At 44.1% G+C, this 23866-nt stretch overlaps 1 protein-coding gene across 2 annotated transcripts in view; it reads right to left on the bottom strand.

Moving 5' to 3' along the window:
* Nucleotides 1–23866, bottom strand: part of INPP5D (inositol polyphosphate-5-phosphatase D) — a 314393-nt gene that overhangs the window by 83710 nt on the left and 206817 nt on the right. For both annotated transcript variants that reach the window (XM_077291050.1, XM_077291049.1), the window contains exons 5-7: nt 22374–22514; nt 18872–18959; nt 16096–16176 (exon numbers count right to left, since the gene is read on the bottom strand). In XM_077291050.1, the coding sequence (XP_077147165.1) occupies nt 16096–16176; nt 18872–18959; nt 22374–22514 (310 nt within the window). The remainder of the gene's footprint in view (nt 1–16095; nt 16177–18871; nt 18960–22373; nt 22515–23866) is intronic.

The following is a 23866-nucleotide window of genomic DNA, read 5'->3' as shown; positions in this document are numbered from 1 at the left end:
GGTTCGTAGCTCCAGTAACCATCCAAGGAAAGCTGATGCTCAGGGACTTCACCCAAGACACTACTGATTGGGATGATCCACTTCCAGCAGAAAAGGCTGACCTGTGGGCAGAGTGGAGGAATTCTCTTGAAGCCCTGACCAACCTTCGTGTGAAACGACCGTATGCTCCTGTGCCATCCACAGAGGTCAAAACGCAAAGACTTTGTATTTTCTGTGATGCGTCAGTCAAAGCGATTGCAGCAGTAGCATACCTCAAAACCATAGACTTAAGCGGACAATGCCATATCGGGTTCGTTATGAGCCGGACGAAATTGGCGCCACTTTGTGAACACACGATACCCAGACTGGAACTCTGTGCTGCTGTCCTTGCAGTTGAGTTGGCCGAACTGATCTCGGATGCGATGAGTCTGAAGATCAAGGATGCAGAGTTCTACACCGATAGCAAGGTGGTACTGGGGTACATCTGTAACGAGACACGACGCTTCTACGTCTACGTCCGCAACCGGGTACTTCGGATAAGAAGATCCACCGCCCCTAATCAGTGGCACTACGTACCTACTCACCACAATCCTGCGGACCACGCGACTAGATCCGTTGCACCCAGTTATCTGAAGGATACTACATGGTTCACAGGTCCTACCTCTTTGTACCGTTCGATGCCCCATATCAGCAGGCCTGAAACTTTCGAACTAGTGGTTCCAGACACAGATGAAGAGATCCGACCTCAAGTGTCTGCTCTACATACAGAGATTTCAAGCTGCCACCTCGAATCTCACCGGTTCAGCAGGTTCTCCACCTGGAAGTCACTTGTTCGAGCTATAGCTTGTCTATTTCATGTAACCCAGTCCTACAAGTCAGCACTACCTGATAGCCAGAGACCTTGCAAAGGTTGGCATTACTGCAGGCTTGCGTTTACTGCTCCCGACCTGGAAAGAGCCAAGGTTATAATACTTCGTGTCGTACAAAGAGAAACCTATGGCAGAGAAGTAGACAATCTCAACAAGGGACAACCCATTCCTGAAGTCAGTGGGCTGAGGAAGCTCGATCCGATTGTCGACCAAGATGGGCTGCTGAGAGTCGGTGGCCGTCTTCAAGAAGCTGAGGTAGAACTTTCAGAGAAGCACCCAGTGATAATTCCTGGACGTCATCACATAACAACCCTGCTGATTCAACATCATCATGTCTTAGTGAGACACCAAGGCCGTTTGTTCACTGAAGGAAACCTACGGGCGGCTGGACTATGGATAGTTGGAGCAAAGAGAAGAGTGAGCAAACTCATCTTCGACTGTGTTACGTGTCGCAAACTCCGGGACACATTCCAAAATCCGAAGATGGCCAATCTTCCACCCGACAGACTTAGTACTGAACCCCCCTTCACCAACGTTGGACTAGATGTATTCGGTCCTTGGTCTGTGGCTACACGACAGACTAGAAAAATACTTACAGAAGCAAAGTGTTGGGCAGTTCTATTCACGTGTCTGTCCATCAGAGCCGTTCATATCGAAGTAATCGAATCAATGGACACATCAAGTTTTATAAACGCACTTCGACGCTTCATCGCAATCAGAGGCCCTGTGAAGCATATTCGTTCTGACCGAGGTACGAATTTCGTCGGAGCGGCAAGAGAACTCCAAATCCCTTCCAATCTGGACATCGCTTATGTGGAAAGGTATCTAGGCGAGCAAGGGTGTACCTGGACTTTCAATCTACCACACTCTTCGCACATGGGAGGTGCGTGGGAAAGGATGATAGGGATAGTATGCAAAATACTAGACTCTATCTTCTTGCAAGCTAACACCAGACTTACACAAGAGAGTTTATCCATGTTCTTGGCAGAGGTCTCGGCCATCATGAATGCCAGGCCACTGACAGCACTTTCTAGTGATTCTGGAGATCCATCCATCCTTACTCCTGCAATGTTACTCACACAGAAAACCTGTGTCCCGAAAGCTCCACTCGGAGAATTCAATGACAAAGACCTCTACAGACGACAATGGAGGCAAGTACAAAGCGTGTCCAACGTCTTCTGGGATAGATGGAGGAAACAGTATCTCTCCACTCTGCAAACCAGGACAAAGTGGCAGAAAGACCGCCCAAATATTCAATCTGGCGATGTTGTACTCGTCAAAGACAGTCAGTCACATCGGAACGAGTGGCCACTCGGTCTAGTCATCAAGACCCTTCCCAGCAAAGATGGGAAGGTGCGGAAAGTAGAGGTCAGAGTGTGCAAGCTTGGGGAGAACAAACTGTTCCTCAGGCCCGTTACCGAGCTTGTATTATTATTTTCCCCAAAGGAACCTAATTGTGGCATCTGTTGACGCCAAGCGGGGAGTGTTCTGCCCATCTTAATGTGCAGAAAGTTAATTATCATGTTATTCAAGTTGTGGCCACTGGAGGTCATCAGTTGCCTACTTTTCATGTTGTTTACCAACTTTTCCCTCAGAAGAGCAATGTCTTCTGGGTGAGTTTCGCCCTCATTCTTCTTGTGTAAGACTAGCTTCAGTAGCCATTTTTCCTCAGATCTGAAGAGAGACACACGTGCTCCTGTCTCACTTACTTTCCTACCCCTGTCCTAACGGATCTCGGTACGTTTATAAAGGGTTAAATGCATCTTATGTTTGTGTTAGTATTTGAGCCTTATGCAGCTCCTATAGTCTGATATAGTTAGGCAGATTGTGCTCGGCAGCTTGCAGTTAGGTTAATGTTTACTCTGCATGTAGATAGAGGCATCTTTTTATAGAATAGGGCAGTGCTGTAGAATTACTGTGCAATGCACTCTGTATAATTCTTGCTGTAATGTCCCAGTTATTTATGTGATTGCACCCTGTATGTGCATATACTGATATGCTGTTATTCTTTACAGTTTTTCACCAGTCATCCACTATGATTATTCACTGAACATCCACTTTGTACATCAACATCATTCACTATTCGATCATCTACTATGAATACTATCCACCATTGTTGTTCAACGTTATAGTTTATGTTATCATCACCCTAATAAATAAGACTTAAGCATCAACACAGTCTGTTTACTGGGATGTGGATGAAGGTTTAGCCGTATGTCGGAATCCACACAGCATCCTACGTGGAGGAAGGCAGAACAACAGCAGTTAAAGTTGGAGTATTCACAGTGGTATATGTGGACACATAAAACATGGTGATGGATCTGATATGGGGAACATAAATCATTCTATCATTACAGCAGTCTGCAGCCGCAGTTTTCCCGATTTAAGGCTCTCTGTCCAGGAACCTACTCAACATAAAAAAATCCATCCGGTGTAAAACAGTAAATGAGAATGCAAAAGCCCTCTCTGATTACATGTACGATGTATTCTGTCCAAGGGGAAGGGCTGCAAAAATCTAGAGGCTCAAAGAGTAAAGCTGAGCTTTTTAAAGGGAATCTGTCCCCAGATTTTTGCTAGCCCATCTGAGAGCAGCATAATGTAGGGGAAGAGACCCTGATTTCAACGATGTGTCACTTACTTTACTGGTTTCTGCATTTTTGATAAAATCAATGTTTATCTGCAGATCTACCAGATCTATGTGCGCTAGCTCTGTATAACCCAGCAGATCTACCAGATCTATGTGCGCTAGCTCTGTATAACCCCGCCCACAGCACTGATTGACCGCACGTCATCTGGGGTCATTGCCACTATGCGTTACTGGGACCGGGAGTATCGCAAGCATTGCGAAGAGCGGGAAGGCTGCGGGGGAACGCCGGAAGGTGAGAATATCACGATTTTTTATTTTTGTTTATTATTTTTTACATTATATCTTTTTACTATTGATGCTGCATAGGCAGGATCAATTGTAAAAAGAGAGAGAGAACAGGGCATGCGCAGTTTGGAGGCCGGACTCCGGTGCCGATTATCGTCATGTGGCACATCCGGCTCCCATAGGCGTCCATTGTCAGAAAAGCCAATTCCGGCGCCCTCAGGTTTTACGCCGCAACAAAAAAAGTTCCTCTGGACGTTTTCTCCGGCCGCCGGACTGGCAAAAAAACGGATGAAACGTTGGGACATCAGGCACAATCCAGCGCTAATACAACTCTATCTGAAAAAAATGGATCCCTTTTTTTGAAAATTCTTCGGATTGTGCCTGATGCAAAAAACCTGATGTGTGAAAGTAGCCTAAGTGACACATCCCTGGAATCAGATTAGGTAGCAAAAACCTGGTGACAGACTTCTGTTAAGATCTTCATGCACATTAAAGTTGTCGAGGAAGATAAGGGTCTGGACTTTTAAAATTTTGCTCTCCAGGAGATAGGCAGAGCTGTCTGTTAGCGACTCTCTTCAGTCTCCCCATTAACCCCTTCACCCCCAAGGGTGGTTTGCACGTTATGGGCCGGGCCAATTTTTACAATTCTGACCACTGTCCCTTTATGAGGTTATAACTCTGGAACGCTTCAACGGATCCCAGTGATTCTGACATTGTTTTCTTGTGACATATTGTACTTCATGATAGTGGTAAAATTTCTTTGATATTACCTGCGTTTATTTGTGAAAAAAATGTAAATTTGGCGAAAATTTTGAACATTTCGCAATTTTCCAACTTTGAATTTTTATGCAATTAAATAACAGAGATATGTCACACAAAATACTTAATAAGTAACATTTCCCACATGTCTACTTTACATCAGCACAATTTTGGAACCAACATTTTTTTTTGTTAGGGAGTTATAAGGGTTAAAATTTGACCAGCAATTTCTCATTTTTACAACACCATTTTTTTTTAGGGACCACACTCATTTGAAGTCATTTTGAGGGGTCTATATGATAGAAAATACCCAAGTATGACACCATTCTAAAAACTGCACCCCTCAAGGTGCTCAAAACCACATTCAAGAAGTTTATTAACCCTTCAGGTGTTTCACAGGAAATTTTGGAATGTTTAAATAAAAATGAACATTTAACTTTTTTTCATAAAAAATTTACTTCAGCTCCAATTTGTTTTATTTTACCAAGGGTAACAGGAGAAAATAGACCCCAAACGTTGTTGTACAATTTGTCCTGAGTACGCCGATACCCCATATGTGGGGGTAAACCACTGTTTGGGCGCATGGCAGAGCTCGGAAGGGAAGGAGCGCCGTTTGACTTTTCAATGCAAAATTGACTGGAATTAAGATGGGACGCCATGTTGCGTTTGGAGAGCCCCTGATGTGCCTAAACATTGAAACCCAACCACAAGTGACACCATTTTGGAAAGTAGACCCCCTAAGGAACTTATCTAGAGGTGTGGTGAGCACTTTGACCCACCAACTGCTTCACAGAAGTTTATAATGCAGAACCGTAATAATAAAAAATAATTTTTTTTCACAAAAATTATTTTTTCGCCCCCAATTTTTTATTTTTCCAAGGGTAACAGGAGAAATTGGACCCTAAATATTGTTGTCCAATTTGTCCTGAGTACGCTGATACCTGATATGTGGGTGGGAACCACCGTTTGAGCGCATGGCAGAGCTCGGAAGGGAAGGAGCATCATTTGGAATGCAGACTTAGATGGATTGGTCTGCAGGCGTCACATTGCGTTTGCAGAGCCCCTAATGTACCTGAACAGTAGAAACCCATGACAAGTGACCCCATATTGGAAACTAGACCCCCCAAGGAACTTATTTAGATGTGTCGTGAGAACTTTGAGCCCCCAAGTGTTTCACTACAGTTTATAACGCAGAGCCGTGAAAATAAAAAATCCTTTTTTTTCCCACAAAAATTAATTTTTAGCCCCCAGTTTTGTATTTTCCCAAGGGTAACAGGAGAACTTGGACCCCAAAAATTGTTGTCCAATTTGTCCTGAGTACGCTGATACCCCATATGTTGGGGTAAACCCCTGTGTGGGCACACAGGAGAGCTCGGAAGGGAAGGAGCACTGTTTTACTTTTTCAACGCAGAATTGGCTGGAATTGAGATCGGACGCCATGTCGCGTTTGGAGAGCCCCTGATGTGCCTAAACAGTGGAAACCCCCCAATTACAACTGAAACCCTAATGCAAACACACCCCTAACCCTAATCCCAACGGTAACCCTAACCACACCTCTAACCCAGACACGCCCCTAACCCTAATCCCAACCCTATTCCCAACCGTAAATGTAATCCAAACCCTAACCCTAACTTTAGCCCCAACCCTAACTTTAGCCCCAACCCTAACTGTAGCCTTAACCCTAGCCCCAACCCTAACCCTAGCCCTAACCCTAGCCCTAACCCTAGCCCTAACCCTAGCCCTAACCCTAGCCCTAACCCTAGCCCTAACCCTAGCCCTAATCCTAACCCTAACCCTAGCCCTAATCCTAACCCTAACCCTAGTCCTAACCCTAATCCTAACCCTAACCCTAGCCCTAATGGGAAAATGGAAATAAATACATTTTTTTAATTTTTTTATTTTTCCCTAACTAAGGGGGTGATGAAGGGGGGTTTGATTTACTTTTATAGCGGGTTTTTTAGCGGATTTTTATGATTGGCAGCCGTCACACACTGAAAGACGCTTTTTATTGCAAAAAATATTTTTTGCGTTACCACATTTTGAGAGCTATAATTTTTCCATATTTGAGACCACAGAGTCATGTGAGGTCTTGTTTTTTGCGAGACGAGTTGACGTTTTTATTGGTAACATTTTCGGGCACATGACATTTTTTGATCGCTTTTTATTCCGATTTTTGTGAGGCAGAATAACCAAAAACCAGCTATTCATGAATTTCTTTTGGGGGAGGCGTTTATACCGTTCCGCGTTTGGTAAAATTGATAAAGCAGTTTTATTCTTTGGGTCAGTACGATTACAGCGATATCTCATTTATATCATTTTTTTATGTTTTGGCGCTTTTATACGATAAACTACTATTTTATAGAAAAAATAATTATTTTGGCATCGCTTTATTCTGAGGACTATAACTTTTTTATTTTTTTGCTGATGATGCTATATGGTGGCTCTTTTTTAGCGGGACAAAATGACGCTTTCAGCGGTATCATGGTTATTTATATCTGTCTTTTTGATCGCGTTTTATTCCACTTTTTATTCGGCGGTATGATAATAAATCACCGATCTGACTTAGAGCACTGCAGGCTTACCAGCGCCTGCTCTGAGCAGGCACTCGGTAAGCCACCTCCCTCCCTGCAGGACCCGGATGCCGCGGCCATCTTGGATCCAAGACCTGCAGCGAGGAAGGAGGTAGGAGACCCTCGGAGCAACGCGATCACATCGCGTTGCTGCGGGGGTCTCAGGGAACCATAGGTTTACATGGTACTGTAAACTCATGGAAAACTGCTGCGAATCCGCAGCATCCAATCTGCTACGGATCCGCAGCAAAATCCGCAACGTGTGCACATGGCCTTACTCTTCAAGAGCAGAAATGTGAATTTAGAGACTGACAGAGGAAGGACAGAGTCATTTAGGTTACACCAAGGACACAAGAGATGAAAGGGGTGCAATCAAAAGCAAAGAGTATAAGCCACCAGGTTTATTAGCAAGAGCTTAAAATAAGAACGATTTAAATATCTCAACACAACTAATATAACAAGTGGTTTATCCAAATTCAACACAAAATGTCATTTGTAATGACTACTAAAGTCTTTCAGCTCACTAATATTTTGGTGGTCATTAAAGTGGTCCAAGAAGTTAGGAGAATAATTCATTGCCTTGCTCAAACAAGCTGTGTGTTTCTGTTTCAATAAAATCAGTGTTTTATCAGCAGGAGATTATCACTACTGGACTAGGTGTCTCGTGCCTTCTTGTCAACTGTTCAGTGTAACCCCATCCACACCACTGTGTCAATGTAGCTTTGTGTCAATGCAGAGTGTACACAGAAATCTGCCAATCAGTGGTGCGTGCGGGGTTATACAGAGCTCAGCATTCTGAGCACTGCTAGATCTGCAACAGAGAAAACAGGGATTACATCAAAATAACAGCATGCAGACCAGCAAGAGACACATCTCTGGAATCAGGGTCTCAACCCCTACATCATACTGCTCACAGATTATGTAGCAAATATCTGGTAACAGATTCCCTTTAAGCCCTGGAAGCTTTGATTATATCTAATACATAAAGCTGAATGTGTGTGTGTATGTGTTTATGTCCGGGATTGGCATCTGCACCGTCGCAGCTACAGCCACAAAATTTTGCACAGTCACACGTCTGGACCCTGAGAGCATCATAGGCTATGTTGTGAGGTGAAATTTTAACCCCGCGCGTTCCAATTCACCAAACAATTTTGCCCCTATCTACATAATGGGGAAAAAGTGAAAGGAAAAGTGTTGGAGGCAAATTGACAGGTGCCAGATGTGAACAAGGGGGACTTAAAGAGTGAGAGCGATGGCGCCAAAGAGTATATACCGTACAGTTGCTAAGGCGGGGCCCCGACATGGGATACACACCCCACATGGGGATATGAACACACACACAAAATGCACCACACACTACCACGTGCTTGAACACATATATCACCCTCAGCACACATTTCACCACACATACACCAACCTCGCCACATAAAAGTCGAAACACAAAAGACACCGCCACGCGCAAAACTAGGCTCACACAAAACTCACCACACGTGCAAAACTCACCTCATGGAAAACTCGCCACACGCAAAACTTGCACACGCGGAAAAATTGCCACATGCACAAAAGTGGCAACACATGCAAAAGTTGCCTCACAAAAAACTTGCACATACTCAAAACACACCACACATAAAACTCGCCACGCGCAAAACTCGCCATGTGCAAAACTTGCTGCACACAACTTGCTACACTAACCTGTCACATGCAACTCGACACACAAAAAGTTGCTACAAGCATGTCACCACACAAAACTCATCTCACAAAAGTCGCTACATGCATGTCGCCACACGCAACTCAACACACACAACTTGACACGTGAAACTCGCCCTAAAACACACACAAGTCTGGTTTTCCCATCACGCCTCTCATTTTCCCCCTCACATCTCTCATTTTCTCCCTTACACCTCTCATTTTCCCCCTCACTCCTCTTATTTTCCCCCTCACTCCTCTCATTCCCCCCTCACTCCTCTCATTCCCCCTAACACTTGTCATTTCAACCTCACATCTGTCATTTTCCGATCACTCCACTATTTTCCCTCAGTCCTCTCATTTTGCACTCACACCTTTTCATTTTCACCTCACACCCCTCATTTTCACCTCAGTATATACATGTTTGTCATCTCCCTTATATATAGTATACACCTGTATGTCATCTCCTGTATATAGTATATACCTGTATGTCATCTCCCATGTAAATAGTATATACCGGTATGTCATCTCCCATGTAAATAGTATATACATGCTATATGTCATCTTCTCCTGTCAGGGCCGGACTGGGACTAAAATTCAGCCCTGGCATTTGAAGTTACACAGGCCCACTTGTCACATGGTGACTTTATAATATCTTTGTACACTTGTAGGCAGGGCCGGTTTTAGGCAAAGTGGGGCCCTTCGCCTAGGCAAAGTTTAAAATGGGGCCCAAAATGCTAACATATTGCACATCACACAAAAGCATTTCGGTTGTATTTACAAGCGCTGAGTTCAGGCTGCTAAATGAGTTTGATCGACAATACTGAAGTTGTTCATCGCTTGTTTCCCGGCCTCTATCCACCGTCTGAGAAAGAATGATGGGACAGAACGATCACTAACAGATCACTAACCGATCCCCATACAGTATCATGTTATCAGCAGCACATCTACAGTTTACAGCGGCGATGTGCTGCTGAGAACAATGATTTTTGTTCCAGCAAAAACAATCTGAATATGCAGCATTTTACTTGTTTAGTAAAATACACCCCATAGTCCTCCATATATTATAATGTGCTCCACAGTCCTCCATACAGTGCTCCATATATTAAAATACACTGCTCAGTCCTCCACATAGTATAATACACTCATAGTCCTCCATATAGCATAATACACTCCTCATAGTGCTCCATATAGTATAATGCACCGCCATAGTCATCCATAAATGGGATAGTCATAGTCATGGGATAAATGTAAGGTCATGCACTTGGGTAGAAGTAATAAGATGTATAACTATGTGCTTAATTCTAAAACTCTGGGCAAAACCGTCAATGAAAAAGACCTGGGTGTATGGGTGGATGACAAACTCATATTCAGTGGCCAGTGTCAGGCAGCTGCTACAAAGGCAAATAAAATAATGGGATGTATTAAAAGAGGCATAGATGCTCATGAGGAGAACATAATTTTACCTCTATACAAGTCACTAGTGCGACCACACTTAGAATACTGTGCACAGTTCTGGTCTCCGGTGTATAAGAAAGACATAGCTGAACTGGAGCGGGTGCAGAGAAGAGCGACCAAGGTTATTAGAGGACTGGGGGGTCTGCCATACCAAGATAGGTTATTACACTTGGGGCTATTTAGTTTGGAAAAACGAAGACTAAGGGGTGATCTTATTTTAATGTATAAATATATGAGGGGACAGTACAAAGACCTTTCTGATGATCTTTTTAATCATAGACCTGAGACAGGGACAAGGGGGCATCCTCTACGTCTGGAGGAAAGAAGGTTTAAGCATAATAACAGACGCAGATTCTTTACTGTAAGAGCAGTGAGACTATGGAACTCTCTGCCGTATGATGTTGTAATGAGTGACTCATTGCTTCAATTTAAGAGGGGACTGGATACCTTTCTGGAAAAGTATAATATTACAGGGTATATATATTAGATTCCTTGATAAGGCGTTGATCCAGGGAACTAGTCTGATTGCCGTATGTGGAGTCGGGAAGGAATTTTTTTCCCCATGGTGGAGTTACTCTTTGCCACATGGGGTTTTTTTGCCTTCCCCTGGATCAACATGTTAGGGCATGTTAGGTTAGGCTATGGGTTGAACTAGATGGACTTACAGTCTTCCTTCAACCTTAATAACTATGTAACTATGTAACTATGTAACTATATAGTAAAATTCACTTCCCATAGTATAATGCACCCCATAGTCCTTCATATAGTATAACGTATTCCCCATAGTCCTCGATACAGTATAATGCAGCCCACATATAGTATAATGTAGCCACCACCCTACAGAATAAAATGCGGCAACCACAGAGTATAATGCAGCCACCCCACAGTATAATGCAGCCACCCCACAGAGTATAATGCAGCCACCCCACAGAGTATAATGTAACCCCATAGAATATAATGCAGCCCCCCATAGTATATAACACAACCTCCCCCATAGTATATAACCCAACCTCCCTTATAGAATATAATATACCCCCACAATAGTATATACCACAGCCACATAGTACATAACATGGCCTCCCCATAGAAGATAATATACTCCCCATAGTATATAGCAAAGCCCACATAGTATATAGCACAGCCCGCATAGTAGATAACACAGCCCACACAGCAGTATACAGCACAGCCCACAGTAGTATATACAGCACAGCCCACACAGTAGTATATCCAGCACAGCCCGCACAGTGGTATATCCAGCACAGCCCGCACAGTGGTATATCCAGCACAGTCCGCACAGTGGTATATCCAGCAGAGCCCACACAGTGGTATATCCAGCACAGCCCGCACAGTGGTATATCCAGCACAGCCCGCACAGTGGTATATCCAGCACAGCCCACACAGTGGTATATCCAGCACAGCCCACACAGTGGTATATACAGCACAGCCCACACAGTGGTATATACAGCACAGCCCGCACAGTGGTATATCCAGCACAGCCCGCACAGTGGTATATCCAGCACAGCCCACACAGTGGTATATACAGCACAGCCCGCACAGTGGTATATCCAGCACAGCCCACACAGTGGTATATCCAGCACAGCCCGCACAGTGGTATATCCAGCACAGCCCGCACAGTGGTATATCCAGCACAGCCCACACAGTGGTATATCCAGCACAGCCCGCACAGTGGTATATCCAGCACAGCCCGCACAGTGGTATATCCAGCACAGCCCGCACAGTGGTATATCCAGCACAGCCCGCACAGTGGTATATCCAGCACAGCCCCCACAGTGGTATATCCAGCACAGCCCCCACAGTGGTATATCCAGCACAGCCCCCACAGTGGTATACACAGCACAGCCCACACAGTGGTATATACAGCACAGTCCACACAGTGGTATATACAGCACAGCCCGCACAGTGGTATATACAGCACAGCCCGCACAGTGGTATATACAGCACAGCCCACACAGTGGTATATCCAGCACAGTGGTATATACAGCACAGCCCGCACAGTGGTATATACAGCACAGCCCGCACAGTGGTATACTGTATCCAGCACAGCCCACACAGTGGTATATACAGCACAGCCCGCACAGTAGTATATACAGCACAGCCCACACAGTGGTATATCCAGCACAGCCCACACAGTGGTATATACAGCACAGCCCGTACAGTGGTATATACAGCACAGCCCGCACAGTGGTATATCCAGCACAGCCCGCATCTCTCCTCCTCCTCCTCCCCCCGAGAATGTCCCCACAGTCCAGTAAAAAAACAAAAAAAACAAACACCCTCCTCACCTTTCCTCTTGCCCGCGTTGCTTCCTGCTCCTGTCTCAGCGGCTGCAGTCTGCCCGGGACACAGCAGGTGCGCGATGATATGACATCATCGTGCACCCGCAGTGTCAGAGGCAGAGCGGGGAATGATGGGAGAGGGAGCGTCTGTAGACGCTCTCTCCTCCATCATTGCATTCAACTGTACCGGCGTCATAGACGCCGGTATAGTTGAATGCGACGGCAGGGGGGTGAGTCGGCGGCGGCGGGGGGAGGCGGATCGAGTGGCCCACGACTGGCACCGGCCCTTCTGGCATTTGCCAGAAGTGCCGATGGCCAGTCCGGCCCTGCCTCCTGTATATTTTATATACCTGTATGTCATCTCTTCTGTATATACTATATACTTGTATGTCATCTCCTCCTATATATAGTATATACCTGTATGTCATCTCCTGTATATAGTATATACCTGTATGTCATCTCCCCTGTATATAGTATATACCTGCTGTATGTCATCTCCTCCTCTATATACCTATGTGTCATCTTTTATATAGTATATACCTGTATGTCATCTCCTCCTGTATATAGTATATACGTGTTTCATCTTCTCCTGCATATAGTATATACCTGTAAGTCAACTCCTCCTGTATATAGTATATACCTGAGTGTCATCTGCTCCTGTATATAGTATATATCTGTGTGTCATTTCCTCCTGTATATAGTATATACGTGTGTCATCTCCCCTGTATATAGTATATACCTGTGTGTCATCTCCTGTATATAGTATATACCTGTGTGTCATCTCCTCCTGTACATAGTATATATCTGTGTGTCATCTCCCCTGTATATAGTAGGTACCTGTATGTCATCTCCTCCTGTATATAGTATGTTCCTGTATGTCATCTCCTCCTGTATATAGTATATACCTGTGTGTCATCTCCCCTGTATATAGTATATATGTGTGTGTCATCTCCCCTGTATATAGTATATACCTGTATGTCATCTCCTCCTGTATATAGTATATATCTGTATGTCATCTCCTCCTGTATTAGACCTCGTTCACACATTATTTGGTCAGTATTTTTACCTCAGTATTTGTAAGCTAAATTGGCAGCCTGATAAATCCCCAGTCAACAGGAAGCCCTCCCCCGTCAGTATATATTAGCTCACACATACACATAATAGACAGGTCATGTGACTGACAGCTGCCATATTTCCTATATGGTACAGTTGTTGCTCTTGTAGTTTGTCTGCTTATTAATCAGATTTTTATTTTTGAAGTATAATACCAGACTTGTGTGTGTTTTAGGGCGAGTTTCATGTGTCAAGTTGTGTGTGTTGGGTTGCACGTGGCTACATGCATGTAGCGACTTTTGTGAGATGAGTTTTGTGTGGCGACTTTTTGTGTGTCGAGTTGCATGTGACAGGTTAGTGTAGCAAGTTGTGTGCAGCAAGTTTTGCGCATGGCGAGTTTTGCGCGTGGCGAGTTTTATGTGTGGTGCGTTTTGAGTATGTGCAAGTTTTGTGTGAGGCAACTTTTGCATGTGTTGCAACTTTTGTGCATGTGGCAATTTTTCCGCGTGTGCAAGTTTGGCGTGTGGTGAGTTTTCCATAAGGTGAGTTTTGCATGTGTGGCAAGTTTTGCATGTGGCGAGTTTTGCACGTGGCGAGTTTTGAGCGGCGACTTTTGTGTTTCGACTTTTATGTGGCGAGGTTGGTGTATGTGTGGTGAAATGTGTGCTGAGGGTGATATGTGTTCAAGAACGTGGTAGTGTGTGGAGCATTTTGTGTGTGTGTTCATATCCCCGTGTGTGGTGAGTATCCCATGTCGGGGCCCCACCTTAGCAACTGTACGGTATATACTCTTTTACTCTTTGGTGCCATCGCTCTCACTCTTTAAGTCCCCCTTGTTCACATCTGGCAGCTGTCAATTTGCCTCCAACACTTTTCCTTTCACTTTTCCCCATTATGTAGATAGAGGCAAAATTGTTTGGTGAATTGGAACGCAGGGGGTTAAAATTTCGCCTCACAACATAGCCTATGACGCTCTCGGGGTCCAGACGTGTGACTGTGCAAAATTTTGTGGCTGTAGCTGCGACGGTGCAGATGCCAATCCCGGACATACACACATACTCACACACATTCAGCTTTATATATTAGATATACCTGTAAGTCATCTCCCCTGTATATAGTATATACCTGTATATCATCTCCCCTGTATATAGTATATACCTGTATGTCATCTTCCCTGTATATAGTATATACCTGTATGTCATCTCCTCCTGTATATAATATAATAGCTGCATGTCATCTCCTCCTGTATATAGTATATACGTGTATGTCATCTCCCCTGTATATAGTATATATCTGTATGTCATCTCCTCCTGTATATAATATATAGCTGTATATCATCTCCCCTGTATATAGTATATAATAGTATATACCTGTATGCCATCTCCTCCTGGCTGTCAATTTGCCTCCAACACTTTTCCTTTCACTTTTTCCCCATTGTGTAGATAGGGGCACAATTGTTTGGTGAATTGGAACGTGCGGGGTTAAAATTTCACCTCACAACATAGCCTATGACACTCTCGGGGTCCAGACGTGTGACTGTGCAAAATTTTGTGGCTGTAGCTGCGACGATGCAGATGCCAATCCCAGACATAGACACTTACACACACACATTCAGCTTTATATATTAGATATACCTGTAAGTCATCTCCACTGTATATAGTATATACCTGTATGTCATCTCCCCTGTATATAGTATATACCTGTATGTCATCTTCCCTGTATATAGTATATACCTGTATGTCATCTCCCCTGTATATAGTATATACCTGTATGTCATCTCCCCTGTATATAGTATATACCTATATTCAGCTTTATATATTAGATATGTAGATAATGTTTGTGTGTTTTATAGTGACAGGGACGTGTCGGCTAAGGCTTCTTTCACACTAGCGTCGGGCTCGGCCCGTCGCGGTGCGTCGGGCCGAGGTCCCCGACGCTAGCGCTGTCTCCGCCGCAGAACGGGTGCAGCGGATGCATTTTTCCAGTGCATCCGCTGCCCCATTGTGAGGTGCGGGGAAGTGCGGGGAGGTGGGGGCGGAGTTCCGGCCGCGCATGCGCGGTCGGAAAAAGCGGACCGTCGTGAGCAAAAAACGTTACATGTAACGTTTTTTGCTCCCGACGGTCCGCCACAGCACGGCGCAACCTTCGCACGACAGGTGCGACGTGTGGCAATGCGTCGCAAATGCGTCGCTAATGTTAATCAATGCAGAAAAAACGCATCCTGCAAGCACTTTTGCAGGATGCGTTTTTTCGGCAAAACGACGCATTTGCGACGTATTGCAGTTAACGCTAGTGTGAAAGTAGCCTAAGACTTGCACAATAGAGATGAGAGCTATTATATAAATAATTTCCGAATGGTATGGTTACAGATTGGACATTTTAAGAACAGTTATGTTGCTTAGCAATCAGTTGGTGATTAAGCTCTGCAGAATATACTGCAGATCAAAGAGAAATGAGTGCTTCATATTATGTCTCACTGCTAAACATGTCATCTCTGGTTATAGCTTCCTTTAGGTGTCATTTCTGCTTCTTCCTGGGTTGTACGGTCATACCTTCTCCTCAAGGCTGGACACCATGGAGGTCAGCTGGTTGAGTTTACTCATCATGCTACTCGTGCTCGGATCACCAGGAAGCTGTAAAGATCACACATAATACTCGTTACTAATAGACCAAGGCCATACTAACAACACTGCATGTAAACTGCTATATCCACCATTAATGTGGAGGCACCTCAGGCTGCGCTAGGGGTAGGAGATCAGCGGGCTAGAACAGGGCAGTAGACAGTATTAGTCCGTTCCGACATGTACACAGCTTTTATACTGTACTGTATTGTAAGAGCGGAGGTTTGGGACAAAAATTCAGGTTTCTGATCCAGTCCTAAATTTCCTGACCTTGGGGGAATCATTTATTGCCATCCCACCAAGGTCATCACGTCTGAGACACATGACCAGTTCTTCCCCAAGGATCAATACTAAGAAGCCAAAAACGGTGGAAAAATTTTAATTCAGTGCCATATTCTGGTTCTCTGTAATGGTACCTGTTATGCCACACCACCCACATGGCATCAACCAACACTCATTGCGAGGAATTCATCAAACACTTTTTGGCAGAAAACTGACATGAAAAGGTATAGTTTTTTTATGTGGACTTTTCAGGCTGAAAAATCAATGTAAAAAAAATCTTTAAAATGCCTTTTGGCATGGGGATGTGCTTGATGCTTTTGTGTGTTTTTCATCATTGACAAAACATGACAATATTCCACAGCCCATTTGATAAGGACGTGTGGCCGGTGCATGAGTGGGACACTATCCATCAGCAGTTATTGCAATGAGTGTGGACTGAGACAACGTTTTCTCCTGCTATGCTCCCTCTCTGTGCACCTCTTATCATACCTGCTGATCCAACCTGGCAAGCAGACAAGTTTTTTTGGATTAAAGAGGTTCCAAACTGTCAGGAATGGAAAGGTGGCCACTAGAAATAAGTGGATCTTTTGAAATTCAAACTCGCTGGCATTGTCAAATTTGCAAAAAAAATCTGCAAATCTAAATAATGGAAAAGTTGAAATTGCACAAAAAATACACGTGGGCTAGAAGAGAGAGAAAAAATACTGCTGACCCTTACAATCTACGGAAAAGAGAGAGGACCCCGCTGACCATAAGAGCTTACACTCTACAGGAGAGAGAGGACCCCGCTAATCATAAGAGCTTATACTCTACAGAAAAGAGAGAGGACCCCGCTTATCATAAGAGCTTACATTCTATAGGAGAGAGAGGACCCCACTGACCATAAGAGCTTACACTCTATAGGAGAGAGAGGACCCCGCTGACCATAAGAGCTTATACTCTATAGGAGAGAGAGGACCCCGCTGACCATAAGAGCTTATACTCTATAGAAGAGAGAGGACCCTGCTGATCATAAGAGCTTACACTCTATAGGAGAGAGAGGACCCCGCTGACCATAAGAGCTTACACTCTACAGGAGAGAGAGGACCCTGCTGATCATAAGAGCTTACACTCTATAGGAGAGAGAGGACCCCGCTGACCATAAGAGCTTACACTCTACAGGAGAGAGAGGACCCTGCTGATCATAAGAGCTTACACTCTATAGGAGAGAGAGGACCCCGCTGACCATAAGAGCTTACACTCTATAGGAGAGAGGACCCCGCTGACCATAAGAGCTTACACTCTATAGGAGAGAGGACCCCGCTGATCATAAGAGCTTACACTCTATAGGAGAGAGGACCCCGCTGATCATAAGAGCTTACACGCTATATGAGAGAGAGAGGGTCCTGCTGACCATCAGAGCTTACACTGTATAGCAGAGAGGGAACCCCGCTGACCATAAGAGCTTACACTCTACGAGAGAGAGGACTCTGTTGTCCATAAGAGCTTACATACTGCAGGAGAGAGAGACTTACCCAGTGACTCTGGAGATGGAAAGCAACTCATAAACTGTGCTCCACTGGGAATTGTTAATCTGTGATGGTCCCAGGTACTGACCACCACTGTACAAGGTATGGGAATCTGCTAGATGTTGTAGCTGCAGGGTATAATGGGGAGGCCTGCACAGCAACAATGACATTAGCCCGCTCTCTAATGCTTCAGCAGTGTGGAAAATGGTGATGGGGAAGGTTTTGCGTGAAACTGTTAATTTCAGGAAATTCGGATCGAATCGCTCATCTCTAGTGGCCATGCATTTGCCATTAATTTGTATGGGATCTCTAAAAACTGAATAAGTGCATATCCTACTGACATGCAATTAATGTCCCAAATGAGAACCCCTTTACAACATAACCAACTTTTTATTTCCCTGTTTTAAAGCCTCATCACTTTCATGATTTCTTTTCATTGTCATTGGATGAATACACTCATTTGCAAATCTATGGGCTGAAAACCAATCTGAGAGGTGGATCCCATGGTGGATTGCCTAGACCAGATACAACTGTATCTATCGCTCATCTATGAGACATTTTACAAAATGATAAAGAATTGAAACTTCACGATAAGAAACTCAATGCAGGTAGTGGTGTAACTTCATGGCCCAAATGCAAAATCTCCAACAAGGCCCCCGACTATCACCGATCTTCTCATAGCCAAAGTGACTTTTTGGGCCTCTTTTGGCTTCAAGGTGTGAGTCCGATTGCGCCCCCTGCACCATTACGCCCCTGAATGCAGGTTCTGTCACACCCGCTTTTTAAGTGGATTAAAGTTACCATTTTGCTCGGCGTGTCACGGCGCTGAGATCAGCAGTAATTTAACTTTTCCTATTACTATAAGTGAATGAGGTGTGATGATGGATCTTGCACCATACACACTACGTTAAACTTACGGGGGAGCGCTGCCTGAATCCGGGGGAGAGCTGAGGTTCAAACGTGCTCTGCAGGGATTCCAGCGCCGGCAGTGTACGGGTGATTTCACTGAGAGAACAATAGAAGTGTCAGATATTAGACCAAGATACTGAATAGTGAGGTTCAGGTGAAAAATAGTAGTGAAAATGTGACATCATAGCTCCGTGACTTATTACACACAGGTAAGAGTATGTGACAGGGCCTTATAGAAGGACTATAAATCAGCCATCACTGGCTATAGGTGATTAACTCATAGGCCCCGAGGTGGAAACATTCCTTCCATGGATGGCAGAGGACAGACGACTTACGGAAAAATAATCATTTTGGACTGTTCACTGGGTGTGAGACATGAAGACGCTGGTAGATGAGATGAGCACGCTGTGTATGAGATACATCACACAATGACATGAATTCTAGGAGGGGAAAGGGGCAAAAAGAAATTGAAGAAGGAGAAGAGATGCTGCACTTCCCCTTACCTCAGACAGCTGCCACCAAACTCGTCTGCCGCTGCCCCCTCCTTTCCATACCTTTTCTTTGTGCTGTGATGCTTGGCTGTCTTCCCTCTGCGCGCAGTACAGTAAGAGGGAGGGGACAGCAGGGAGGCAGACACCGAAGTAAAAGGAAGATTTCATTTGCAAGAAAGATATTCTTACACGTACAAGAGCTCTCCTTATCCCATGGCCCTATATTATGTCGCAGAGGAAGACAGCGTATCAGTAACTGGTCTGACAGACCCTCCTGTAAAGCATCTCTACAATGGCAGGATGAGCCACTGAAGGGCGAGTCTGTCCCAGATGTGCAGAGACAGCGAGGGGAGGAGGCGAGAACTAAGAGGATAGCTAGCAGAAATCTCCAGTCTAATGTTCCCTGTCATTGCCATGTATGTATCAGTGTACAATCTGCAAGCATCCACTAAAGAGTGAAAACCACAAGATAGCATTTGGCAAGGAAGTGAACATATACCCGTCTACCGGTCAGGGCACTAGAAAGTTGGTTTTAGCTTCTTACCTTTCCGACTTATTCTATTGTCAAGTTATGAATGCACAATTTATTACAAATATACAGTGGGGAAAAAAGTATTTAGTCAGCCACCAATTGTGCAAATTCTCCAGCTTAAAAAGATGAGAGAGGCCTGTAATTGACATCAGAGGTAGACCACAACTATGAGAGTCAAAATGAGAAAACAAATCCAGAAAATCACCTTGTCTGATTTGGCAAGATTTATTTTGCAAATTATGGTGGAAAATAAGTATTTGGTCATTAACAAAAGTTCATCTCAATATTTTGTTATATATCTTTTGTTGGCAATGACAGTGGTCAAACATTTTCTGTAAGTCTTCACAATGTTGGCACACACTGTTGGTGATATGTTGGCCCATTCCTCCAGGCAGATCTCCTCTAGAGTACTGATATTTTGGGTCTGTCGCTGGGCAACACAGACTTTCAACTCCCTCCAAAGGTTGAGATCTGGAGACTGGCTAGGCCATTCCAGGACCTTTATATGCTTCTTATGAAGCCACTCCTTTGTTGCCCTGGCGGTGTGCTTGGGATCATTATCATGCTGAAAGACGTTTCATCTTCAATGCCCTTGCTGCTGGAAGGAGGTTTACACTCAAAATCTCACGATACATGCCCCATTCATTTTTTCATGTAAACAGATCAGTTGTCCTGGTCCCTTTGCAGAGAAACAGCCCCAAAGCATGACGTTTCCACCCCCATGCTTCACAGTAGGTATGGTGTTCTTTGGATGCAACTCAGCATTCTGTATCCTCGAAACACTTTGAGTTTTGTTTCTACCAAACAGTTCTACTTTGGTTTCATCAGACCATATGACATTCTCCCAATACTCTTCTGGATAATCCAAATGCTCTCTAGCAAACTTCAGATGGGCCTGGACATGTACTGGCTTAAGCAGGGGAACACGTCTGGCACTGCAGGATCTGGCAGCGTAGTGTGTTATTGATGGTAGCCTTTGTTACGGTGGACCCAGCTCTATACAGGTCATTCACTAGGTCCCCCGTGTGGTTCTGGGATTTTTGCTCACTGTTTTCATGATCATTTTGACCCCACGGGGTGAGATCTTGCGTGGAGCCCCAGATTGAGGGAGATTATCAATGGTCTTGTATGTCTTCCATTTTCTTATTATTGCTCGCACAGTTGCACACCAAGTTGCTTGCCTATTGCAGATTCAGTCTTCCCAGCCTGGTGCAGGGCTACAATTTTGTTTCTGGTGTCCTTCAACAGCTCTTTGATCTTCACCATAGTGGAGTTTGGAGTGTGACTGTTTGAGGTTGTGGACAGGTGTCTTTTATACTGATAAAAAGTTCAAACAGGTGCCATTGCTACAGGTAATGAGTGGAGGACAGAGGAGCCTCTTAAAGAAGAAGTTACAGGTCTGAGAGCCAGAAATCTTGCACATTTTTAGGTGACCAAATACTTATTTTCCACCATAATTTGCAAAATAAATCTTTCCAAATCAGACAAGGTGATTTTCTGGATTTGTTTTCTCTTTTTGACTCTCATAGTTGTGGTCTACCTATGATGTCAATTACAGGCCTCTCTCATCTTTTTAAGTGGTAAAACTTGCACAATTGGTGGCTGACTAAATACTTTTTTCCCCACTTTATATACATTTTTTTTTCCGTCTAAACTACAAAGTAAAAGTGTCAACTTTAACTTTAGGCCTTTTAGAGATCCTTTAATCGTCAACTTGCTAAACTGTTCACAATAACTGTAATTTTGACCAGGGGTGCCCACACTTTTACATGCCACTGTAACACAAATGGATGTCTTACCCCTGTGATCATCAGCAATAAGTAAAATGTGAGGGCAGCCCTGTTCTGATGCTTTGGGGGTATTCTGCTGTGGGACTCCACATGGTTTGTCCTGTTTTATCCCTTATTACCTCTCAGAGACTGAGAAAATAACGAACAGAGCTGTCACTCACCTTCTACGAGTCCAGTGCTGCCTCTCTGCCACTGATGTTGCCTTTATTGATTAGCTGCAGCGGTGACATCACTTTTACAGTGCTGCAGCCAATTACTGAGCTCTGTGGTTCATGTCACTTACATCAACTTTGCCACTGAACTCAGTGATTGGTTGCAGCGATTTTGAGCACTGAAGAGGTGACATCACTGCTGCAGCTGATCAACAAAGATCGGAGCAGCAGCGGTGAGCCATTGCTCGACTAGGGGAGGGTGAGTAAAAGGTCAGTGTATTATTTTATCAGTCTCTCTCTGCGCCTGTGGAGTAGAAGTTAAAAAGAGGATAACCCCTTTAAGAATGTTTATTATTTTAATTTTTAATCCTACAAGACACTCAACGGTGACAGATGAGAACGATTCAGGATTGTTTCTTTATTTGAGAGCATTTAAGTAAATGCATTAATTTTGGATTGAAAGTGAAAATTACAGAGCCCATATGTACTTTGGGTTTCAGTTTTTTAACCTAGAAGAGAGTCCATATAACTCTCTTTCCTTTTACCTGTACAGCCCTGTGCAGAGAGTCATCAGGAGCTTTTTGAACTGAGGGAGGTTCTGACATCCATTGCGCACCATCTCACAATCGCTGGTGACTTGAAGACCCAAATACTGACGAATTGCCTGTAAGTGTTCCTCGGGTATGCTGTAACAGAAATAGAGTTGTTAAAATACATTTTTATAACTATTGTAGTTATATAGCAAACCAACATAAATATACAAAGATTACGTATAGAAAACATATTTGCATAGTGAGCTCAATAGATGCCTATACAACATATGTGTGACGCTTCAGAAGATAAAAGCATATATTTTTTATTAACACGTGATTAAAAACAGATATTCACATTCAGATACATAAAATACCAGCTAGGTGATCAATGAGACTATTTAAGCGTATGACAGGGACTGTATATGCCTCTCCCCCTGAAAACAGCTTTTGGAAAAATTATGTTTAAAAATGTGGGTTTTTTTTGTATTTCCGTAGCAGTGTAAAATGTAAAGTGCATAGAACCTTATAGACACTAATGCATGCGGTTATTCTAATGTACAGTGAATAGGGAAAACATAGGATTAGATTAGGTTAGGATATAAGGCAGTGTTCCCCAACTCCGGTCCTCAAGAGCCATCAACAGGTCTTGTTTTCAGGATTTCCTTAGTATTGCACAGGTGATAATTGCATCACCTGGACAGGCGAGCATTCAGTCACCTGCGCAATACTAAGGAAATCCTGAATACATGACCTGTTGATGGCTCTTGAGGACCGGAGTTGGGGAACACTGATATAAGGTATAGTATAGGGCTGAGAGTTTAGAGTAAGAAAGGGAAATATGCAGTGGTGGGCATATTAGTTATAGGAAGTAGAAAATAGGTTTATAGATATGGTTAATATGTTTGGGACCAGCCCAGCATGGAAGTAGTGGGTCATATAAAAAGGGGAGCATTTACTGATTACATTAGATTGATAGATAAAGTGTTAGTAAGAGTACAAGGCCAGAGGGCTGGAGGGCATGAGAAGTTCAGATTGTTCTGACAGTATGAGAACGTCAGCAACTAACTTCAGTGGACATTCCTGTAAAGTCCTGGGCCTACAACCCAAAATTAGGCACTGGGAAGCATGCCTTATTCTCTTCCAGCAAGTGAAAGCCGGATGGGGAAACACATGAGGTAGACGAGACGGGTCTTATCATTTCCACGGAGGAGGACAGAATATCCTGGGGGCTGAAGAAGCCAGTAAGCGAAGGGATAGCCCAGGATGAACAAACCGAGAAAATGGAAATGTACTGTGCTTTTTCATCAATTGAACTCAGACTGTTAAGTAAAGTTTTACTGGTCGGTAAGAAGCGAGTGTCCACTGATTTGTGTGCGAGTGATCCTGGACTTAAGGATGTGGATGCAGCACGGGCCTCCTGCCTGAAAGTGAGTAGGCTGCATTGTCCATTGGGATACTGTACACTGGGATACTGTTTATTTGTGGGGTGCCACGGTGAGGGAACG

The sequence above is a fragment of the Ranitomeya variabilis genome, chromosome 2 (genome assembly GCF_051348905.1).
Source record: "Ranitomeya variabilis isolate aRanVar5 chromosome 2, aRanVar5.hap1, whole genome shotgun sequence".
NCBI lineage: Eukaryota > Metazoa > Chordata > Amphibia > Anura > Dendrobatidae > Ranitomeya > Ranitomeya variabilis.
The sequence above is the reverse complement of the archived record's forward strand: the minus strand, read 5'-3'. Positions and strand labels throughout refer to the sequence as shown.